The sequence below is a fragment of the Vanessa tameamea genome, chromosome 20, assembly GCF_037043105.1.
Source record: "Vanessa tameamea isolate UH-Manoa-2023 chromosome 20, ilVanTame1 primary haplotype, whole genome shotgun sequence".
NCBI lineage: Eukaryota > Metazoa > Arthropoda > Insecta > Lepidoptera > Nymphalidae > Vanessa > Vanessa tameamea.
Window position 1 is genome coordinate 6706772 of NC_087328.1, and position 10279 is coordinate 6717050.

Below are 10279 nucleotides of genomic sequence, written 5' to 3' on the forward strand. Positions count from 1 at the left end.
CTGAAAAAATATAAGAATGTAAAACTTCAAATACAACTTGTTACGTTACTTAATAACTTGAGTTAAATGACGTCGGACAAACAAAATATTTAAAACACCCTGTAGTTTGTCATGTGTACAAAATATACAGCCATATATCGCTTACTATTTTCGTAACTATGAATAAAATATTTTTTGTTTGGATTTTGATGTTAAATTTAAGCTAATTTTATTTTAATAAGAATACTGTTATGTAGGTGATAGGGCTTTGTACAAACACATAGTACGACCCACTCATCATATATCCTCCGTCAAACAGCAATACTAAATATTGTTGTGTTCCAGTTTGAAGGGTGAATGAGCCAGTGTAACTACAGACTTAATATCTTAGTTCCCAAAGTTATTGGAGCATCGGTTTTATAAGGAATAATTAACAGTACTATCGCTCATCTACAAACATACTGGTGATCATATACTGTCAAATGTTTCATTTACTAAAAATCCTACCTACCAAAATCCGCCTACCTAAAAAAACAATATTTTTTATTGAAAAAATAATATGGTTTTCGTTTTATTTCATTATATGAAGACATAAACACTTCCAATACTTTCTAATTACCTGTCATAATTTTAAATAACCCAAATTTCCCTTTTCATTTATACTCAATAAGAAATCGTTATAAAACAAATATAAACGGTAAATAAATAAAATTGTCATTGTTGTATATAAATAAACAGTGTCGACATTTTATAGTTTTATCAGAGTAACATACACAATATATAAAATACTATATCCAGATTGACTGACGCACCAGCTTGAATGATATGACATGAAATTAAGAGAATACTTACGTAATAAATAAGTGCACTATGAATATATAAAAAAATATTTAATTTAATGGACTTAATCAACCCAAACTTTGCATTTAGTGTCCTTTATTATATTAGGACAAACAGACATGATCTAATAAGTTTTAACACGCTTTTATTTGCGTGACCGTGTGTCAACGTAACGGAATCTTTCAAGGTGATTTTCATCATCTTCAAAACGTCCGTTGAACTTGAAAATTGGTACACGTAGTTAGGACCAATAACAATACAATAATTTAACAATTCTATCCCATATACCTGCATATAGTTAAGATAAAAATAACATATACTAGTATTACAAGTTGCTTACGTCCTCTAAGTACCGGTAAATTCAGAGCATGTTTTTTTAAGCTATTACGTATATTCGTAGTTAAACGTGCTACGTTTAAACAAACAATTTTTTTTATTGTTAATAACGCGGAAGCGTCGACACATTACAGTGCTAGTTTATAAAACATTATTACAAAATAAAAACTTTCGTCATGCTCGACGATGCATTTTTAAGCCTTTTTATATACTTATTGCTTAAACTTAAAATCAGTTACGCTCATATCGACGGCGCAAAGGTAATTTTTTATTCTGATTTTCACATTGACATAATTATAATTCCTTATTCTTGCCACAAAGCTTTTTTATGCAACACAAAATGCTATTCGTGATACAGTTTTTAAGAGAATTAATTTACAATTTAAATATTAAAACGTTTAATATTAAACTCATAATCCACTTCGCAAATTAAACCTTTTTGTGTAAAACAATACCGCATTATACACCTGAATGGAACAAAATGAAATACAGAGAGAAAACAAATATCAAAACCGATTACATGACCGCTGGCAATTGTTTGAGGTAAAGAAATATGTGTCGAATTTTAATTTTGTGAAAATTTTTGAATCAGTTTTCCGAGAATGTGAGCGCTGAATTTTGAAACTCTTTGAAAAACCTTCCGATTTAAATAATTAAAAACAACCAAGTCTTTGATATTATATTATATTACAAAATTTTATCTGAATGAAATATAATAACGAAAACATTTCATTGTTACATGTTGTGTTTTATACAAACACAATAAGAGTAACTGTGTGTAAATGTCTACTGAACAAAGGCTCTCGCTCTCCTCTTGAGGAGAAGATTTTGATCTCAATTCGCCACTCTGTTCCAATGCTGAGATACTCGTGTTGCACATTTTTATCCAATATACAGTCTTCTCTCGCTGTTTATTTTCAGCACCGAGCACATGATGAATTATAAATACACGATAGTGGTGATGTACTGGCTTGCCCGGGTTTGTACCAGCAGTCTTCGGTCAACATTCACATTCACGTGTGCTTCGACTTGGCCATCTAGACTCGGCTAAGAAATAAGTAACAACCAATAAAAATAAGTAAAAGATAATAAAATAACGGAATTTCCTAACTATGATTTATATGACGCAAGAACATTTGATCTTGTTATAAGTTTCCAAGAAAGCCTTTTATTGAAATAACGTTACTTTTTATTTATTTTATTTTATTTATTTATTTGGGAAACAAACAATTATAATTACACTTAATAGTAAAAAACATATATAAGAAAAACATAAATCAATTAAGTTTCCACTTAAATTTAATACAAACAAATGACAACAAAAATTAAAACCTGCAAGCCCCCCGGCGTTGCAGATGTCAATGGGCGGTGGTAGTTACTTTCCATCAGGTGAGCCTCCTGCTCGTTTGCCACCTCTAACATAAAAAGAAAAAAAATATATATAATTATAGAAATATATTTTATCATTTTTGATTATCACCTATCCAATAGTTATTGATAATTATCATTTAATTAGTACATTTATCTTTGGTTTTGATATTTGTTTTTCTCTTGGTATTTAATTTTGTTTTATTGAGGCATATTTTATTTTTAATCAATTTAATAAATACAATTGTATGTAAAAATATACTTATACATTGTAAGTCTGAAATAAAATATAAAATACTAGTTGTCGCCCGCGGCTCTGCTCGCATATTAGGGGTTGTTGTCATGTGTAAGGCAAAAAAGTAGCCTATGTCCTTCCTTTGAGTTCAAGTTTGCTTTATACCAATTCGTCAAATTCGGTTCATTGGTTCGGCAGTGAAAGAGCGACAGACAGACAGACAGACAGACGGAGTTACTTTCACATTTATAATATTAGCATATATTATGAGCTCAATTACAAGTTAATTGAAGAAATTATAATCTACAATCACTGTTTTTAAATTTATATTTTATCCTTTTTATACGATATAAAAAGGATAAATGAAATGTCAATCTGTTTATTTTTTGTATACATACTGTTGTAAAAGAAATATTTAATATGTTTTATTGACAGTGAATGTATGTATATATAGCCTATTCCAACGACACGAGGACAAAAACCAAATAAACAATATTTTAGATTGATTTTACGCGAAATATTTGGTCCAGAAATTGAATAATCATCATTAGCATATTATTCATTATGGATTTTCGAAATAATGTCGTTTTGCGAAACTTATATCGAAACTTTGGAAATAAAATAAAAGTGAATGTTGGTCGTTAAGAATAGAGTTATATTATAAATATTGACATATTCATCAAGAACTGTTAGTAGTGCACAATAAAGCCGAGAAAATCGAATGAAATAGGTTTCTTTATATTTATTCCCTCTTCGATTGGAATACAGTACATATGTGTGTGTATATGGATGGTAGTACGTTCATGCCGTATATAATAATTGTTTACAAAATTTCGGGCTTCAGCCTTATCATAATAAAAACCTTATTTATAGACATTTCTATTATAAATTTTTCGTGCAGTTTATTTTATTTTCATTAGGACAACCAACAGTAGATACAATATCACATACAAAATAAAAAAATTACATTTCAAAATTATCTAGGCAAAGGTTCTACTACTTACAGGTAGTCTCACCATGCATTATCATATTACACAATGTAATTATTGAAAATATAAATTAAACATAAGCATAATCATTAAAAATAAGAAATTTAATACATTTTTTAAACTATTATATAATAAATAATAATTAATAAAACCATTAAGATAAACCGTATGATTAGAATTGAGCACAAATAAAATTATTTATTTTTCGATTGAATTGAGAGCGCCTATCGTGACATGTCTAAATCTTTTACTTTAATACTGATGGTGATGATACAATAATAATAATTGTTTGTTAATAAAAATGGAGAAAGGGTACTCAACAAGCACCCACTCCGTTCCCCTTACACTAAACAATATTTTTAAAATATTTAGCTAGAAGAGGAATGTAAAATCGCAGACATATGCCGTCACGACCAAGTTCCTATATGCGGAATCGATTCCTGCGGGGAAATGAGGACATTCATCGATACCTGTGACATGCACGAGTTCAACTGCGACAGCAAAAAAGGTATAAATATAAGTCTCTAGCTTAATTACTCTTCTCCGACTGCGACAGTGTTAACGGGGGTATTGTATTAACTTAGGTTGCATATTATTATTAAAATTCTACGGCTTAGATTTTTTTTTTCTTGCAGAATATATGCGTTGTAATTATGATTCAATAATTTGAATATCTTGATTGTTTTTTACTGTTTTAATTTAGCATTATTGAGAATACTCATAGTAACCGAAAGCTAATTTGATTCCTACTTATATCAAATTATATAAGTTACGGATGATTACCGCTATAGCAGTAATTTTTCATATAAGGTTATGCATATAGGGTTAATGGTTTATCCTTATGGTTATGGTTAATGAAATCGGAATGATATTTCATAATCGTCTAGATCCTGTTGCTTCTCTACATTCAATCCAGAATTTGTAATATAGTCTGTATTACTAAAAATGTATAAGTATATGTGATACCTCTTTAGATATTTATCATATATTTAAAAATATAAACTCAAATTAAAAAAAAAAACTTTAATTAAGAAAGATTTTGCGAGCACTTCTGTGTCATTTGACATGACTAAATTAAATTTAAAACTACAACCGCTCCGGAATATAGATTCTACTAAGATGACCTATTACTAACATGCGGTTTAAATGTATTCATTGGCAAAGCTTAAAGTTTTTGAGGAATTTTATTATACAAACGAACACCTGGCCCGCAGAAGGATAAATTAACTCTGGGGAGATGGAAAAATGGTGTTGCTTGGTTTTCTATACTTATCATATCAACATAATCAATATATTATACTGTTACAAGTATACTGTGATGCCACAGTAAGTTTACCAACTCTGTTAGAAGCATCCTGTAGGAAGTATCGAGCTATAGGATCGTAATAGCCCTAACGACTATTTATGATCAATGAATACAGATTCTATGTCGGTAGCACTATACCAAAGTAATATATCTTAGGACTTGATATATAAAAATATACAAAGTATACTAATCGAGCTGTATTAATGTCAATTAGCTGGCTACTCAGCTTGTAATCGTATGTTGCTAGTAGCTGAGTCTACCAGCAAGGGATGACAAATGTTTTTTCTTTTTATGTTATAGGTTACCACCTGATGGTAAGTGGTCACCATTGCTCATAGATAATGGCGGTGTAAGAAATATTAACCATTCCAACCTTGGGAACTAAGATGTTATTTCTCTTGTGCCTGTAGTTACACTGGCTCATTCACCCTTCAAATCGGAACACAACAATATTGAGTAATGCTGTTTTTGCGGTAGAATATCTGTGAGTGGGTGGTACCTACCCAGGCGAGCTTGCACAAAGCCCTACCACCAAGTAAAGGTGTATTATTGAAACAAATGATTACTGAAACTTTGAATATGAATGCCTTAATTGTTAAACTAATGTTTATATTCTATAACATTAACTAATAACATTTGTGTCACATGTGGTATGGTAAATACTAAACTCAAAAACCTTTTTTTAAAACCAACTTTGTATCAGTGACAATGCATTGCTAACATCGTTATATTTTCTCGGTCAACTTTAAAAATGAATGAAGTTTCAGCTGCAAACGACACAATGTGTCAAATACCGTTAACACAAAAAGGTGGGTCATCAATATATGAAAGTGACCTAAAATAATCCCTTTGTAATACCTATTATTAGCGCAAACCCAGAAGACTTCATTCAATTAACAAAAAAAAGGTAGACCTCTTTGACTAAGAAACTTTTCAGAGAGGAAAAACCTTCTTTTTTTTTTTCTTTAACTAGCGATCTACTCCTACAGGTTATATATTAATTATTAACCATAATTAAATATCGTTTTGTAAAATTAGGTAAATTTGATTTAAAAAAAATAATATTTTACTCATCTGTTGTTTGTGATAGTCATAATAAATTAGTCCAAAACTATATAATCCAAAAAACAAGAGTGACTAGACGTCTGTTACTATGTGACGCATCATATTAAAACCAGTGTATGTAGAACTAAATACTTGTATTAGATAAAGAATCCTTCTTTGCGTATGGATTCAGACAGGGTCCTAGTTTGCTGGACGGCAGACACCCACACTGGCGCCCTTTGAAATCTTCGATAAAATGATTCAAAAGTTGTTTGGAATATCCAACAAATATTTGAATTAAATCCTCACAAACATATATCTCTTTACTTTTACTGTGTAAAAAAGAGATTAGTGTTATGTAAACTTTTTCATAAATTGTTTTACGTTTTATTCTTTTCGAACCAATTTCTAGAAATTGTTCCAAGCAGGATTAATATCAATACCTAAGCTATACAAATACTTAAAACGTCAGTAAAGATTATTAATATTTGGAACCTATTATAGATACACAATATTACTTAAATATGGTTTATAAAATCAAAAACTTTCTTGATATTGTACGTACAGTAGAATCGTTATAAATGTCTACAAAAAATAATTTCACTTAGCGTTAGTCAACTCAATTTATTTGTACGTATGACTCATTGAAATGGGAACGCCTTATAAAAGCCTAAACCCTATAGCTGTTTCTCAGAATTAAACTTATACCGCAGACTTGACGTAATAATAAGATGATAAGACGCTACAAACAAGTCAGTAATTAGTGACTTTCATTTTTATTGCGTAGGTAGGCAGATTAGCTAATAGGACACATAAGTGGCCACATCCACTGATAAGACGTTTTCACTGTAAAAAATATTACACTGACTCCCTCAATCTTGAACCGGAACACAACAATACTACATACTGGTATTATGGGGTAGAATATCTGATGAGTGGATACCTATCCAGACGAGCTTGCACAAAGCCCTACCACCAAATATTAATTTATTTTAAAGTTAATTAAATTCAGAAAAAAAATAAAATTCGATACATCTATAGAATAGCCAGGTAGATAAAATTAATCCAGTTATTAATCTCAATTAAGTTTTGTTGAAACAAACGATGTAGTTCCTAAAATAAATTTCTTTGAAAATGACTTCAAGATGTATATTCTTGCAGATTTCGTACAAAAGCCGGTCCATGAATGCTGGGTGACGTGCAAGCGCGGTAGAAGCTTCAAGAAGAGCGCCTACGGGGCCGACTGTGACCTAAAAAATATTATTAAGTAGGCAGAATATAATTTAGCATGGGAATTTTATTTATTATGATTTGAATATTGACGTTAATAAAACCAACGGTAAAAATTGTGCTTAATATTTTCTTTCTGGAATGTCAGAATAAATTAATTTTACGTTAAAAAAAAAATAAAAATATAAAATATACGTTTAATAAAAACAAGTATATAAATAAATGAAACAATAACTTACGCAAACGCACTTATTGTTCGAGATCACAGTTCAAGTATAAAATCTACGAGTAACAAAATTATTATATTGCATTATTACCTACTTTCTAAATACTTAAAAATAAACTACACACTTTTAATAAATTATGTCGACATTGTTAAAATTGTGCAATTATTTACAGTGCTCTGTTAAAATACATAACTATTTTGAGAAATATAAACAACTAAAGTATCGTCAAGACATATAACATTAGAATCAGTGGGACTAAATGTGTTTAAATATTCATTTTAATCATAACATAAGCAACATATAAATATACAATAAAACTCCAATTAAGCCGCTGCCGAGAGTCCGAAGTAACGTTTTCCATCACACGTGTTAATGTTTGTCCAAGAAGCCAGCATTTTTAACGATGTCGTAGATACGTTGTCTCGGTATTTTTTCGGCTTCTCGTTCAACAACCTGCATTTCTTTATTCGTGAACCAAGATTCTTTGGCTAAGCCAGCAGCGATCGAAGGGTTACTATAAAACGCATTCGATTTTAACAATTCTGGTGGTAATAAAGCCTCACTTGCGGCGTTCAGTTCAACAGCTGGATGGGACGAGACGGTTTGTACGGACGGGTGGGCGTATTCGATCCCAGCGACAGCTAAGGGTTGAGTGTATATCAGGCCCGGTCTTGCCTGAGCTACGCAGAGAATAGACGCAATGATGATGAGGTAGTTCATGATGAAAGAATCTATAAACAAGGGAAAAAATATGTTTATTTTAAAAAATATTACCTAAGCAAGGTTACCTATTAATAAGAAGTTATTGATTTTGATTTTCACTATTTTAATTAATTGAATTTAGTATTCTGCAACACGCGAAATCGCCTATACTTTACGGAATTATTTCAACGTTAAAATTGAGCGTTAATAACATATAAATGTTAAAAAAAAACTCCGTATTAGAAAGTTACTTTTAGTGATTCGGGGTTAATGTTATAATTAAAACTTTACAACTTAAACGATCAATTTTTATATATTTTTTTACTACGACGAGTATGAAATTTTGATTATGCTTTCTCACGAACTATTCACAGAACACAAATAATAGCCGTTTTTCGAGAATCTTTAAAACATAAAAATATTAATTTTAAAGTAAATATTTTTAAATTGATATTCTTAATTAACAGTTCTCCCTAATAATAATAATTAGAAAAACGTTAATATTATTATATTTATAGATATTAAAAAATATATCATATTTATTTACATAGTACAGTAAAATAAAAATAGTTTCATTTGAAACTGTCACATAAAAAAATGATACTGTTAAACGATTAATTCTGAGTTATATAAATGTTCTTATTTTGTCACAAATACAACACATAATCACTACTTTAAAAAAAAACTTAACCGAACTTACATTACACTACACTTGAGTCACGGTCAACCCAGTCACTATCTGCGCAGGCGCAACGACGCTGCCAATATATATAAGCCTTTTACAAGCAACCTTCTGCTTACTTCCGGAATATCCATATGTACGTTGAAAATAATATTCTTGTACTTATTTGACCAGTGAATTTATAATGAAATACTAATTGTCGTCATGTTTAGCCAGACCAACAATTATTCGATATCTTAATTATAGTGCCCATTGAAACCAGTATTTACCGTTGCTATTCTAAATTCAAATTATGAAATTAAGATTTTAGTAAAGTTTTTTTTTACTGTTGGCTTTAGAATTATCTATGTTTAGCATTAACCAACATGCAAGCAGCCCATATGCTTAATAGTAAACAAAAGAGGTGTGATATATTCAAATCAATATTTTTCGATTTATAATTAAAAATATATATATTCATATATAAACCAGGAAATATGCATCTTTAAAAAATATTTATAAAAAAACGCTATTAATGAATGAGTGCTCTCAATACCAAGTGATAAAGTTCACGCAGCAGTTTGCCTTGCACACTTGCCTCATTGGAATATATGCTTTATAGAAATATAGTTCCTATTATCTAAACCATAAAGGTAAATATAGGATATCGATAGCTATAGCCCCCAGCAATACTTCCACTGTATCTATCGCTTCCTAGTTCCGTTCTTGCCTGATTAATAGGAAACTATAGTTCTAGATCGAACTTGTGTATTAAATTCAAGGAGGCAGGGCTTGTTATAGCCGTGAGGTTAATTAATATTTGTTGCACAGAAACTTAGACTAACATATTTGTTACGTAAATTGTACCGCAAAATTAATTATACAATATACTAAGCGAACTACTTTTAATAAGAATATTAAAATACAAGTTTCACTAGCAGAAATTTATTAAAATGAAACATCAAAAACAGAATAACCATCGCAAGATATTTAAAAAGAAAGCGTTGCCCCAACTAATGAAAACTCGTTTGCACTTACCACAATGTATATATGAATATCTTTGAATCAGTATCTATTTACTGTTCTAGAAACATAGAAAATTAAATTCATTCATTTAAAACTAAACATGACAAAACGATCGTGAAGATAAGCCCCTGGTGATATTCACAGCGGCCAATGTCAGATAGATATTAAAGTCCATTTGTGCTCTCATAATTCAAAGGGGTGGCAATCCAACATGTCCTTTACGTGTCATCCCGCTAAATCCAGGATCGGGATCTACAGCCTTCTAAAGGAGCCACTCAACTAGGTAAAATCATACGCAAAGTGTACTAAATATAATGTAAAAACAATGTTGCCATA

General features: G+C 30.2%; 1 protein-coding gene and 1 long non-coding RNA gene across 3 annotated transcripts; one reads left to right on the plus strand and one right to left on the minus strand.

Annotated features, from left to right (window-relative positions):
• Positions 1–1318: 1318 nt before the first annotated feature.
• LOC135193848 (uncharacterized) lies at positions 1319–7424 on the plus strand. The gene is made up of 3 exons (XR_010309475.1): positions 1319–1415; positions 4120–4255; positions 7259–7424. It is a non-coding gene; the product is annotated as an uncharacterized LOC135193848 (long non-coding RNA).
• LOC113401620 (uncharacterized) lies at positions 7233–9011 on the minus strand. Of its 2 annotated transcripts, XR_010309474.1 has the most exons (3): positions 8957–9011; positions 7567–8285; positions 7233–7347 (listed from the first exon to the last, which is right to left on the minus strand). XR_010309474.1 is itself a non-coding variant. In XM_064218019.1 (2 exons), the coding sequence occupies exon 2, from the start codon at positions 8272–8274 to the stop codon at positions 7924–7926; it is 351 nt and encodes a 116-aa protein (XP_064074089.1). In that variant the 5' UTR covers positions 8275–8285; positions 8957–9011; the 3' UTR covers positions 7514–7923. The 2 variants fall into 2 exon arrangements, 1 of the variants encoding a protein (XP_064074089.1); XM_064218019.1 differs by lacking the exon at positions 7233–7347 and having other exon boundaries at positions 7514–8285.
• Between the last annotated feature and the right edge of the window lie 1268 nt (positions 9012–10279).

Excerpts from the sequence above, each read along its gene's own strand:
- LOC113401620 (XM_064218019.1), bottom strand. The coding sequence starts at position 8,274 with ATGAACTACCTCATCATCATTGCGTCTATTCTCTGCGTAGCTCAGGCA.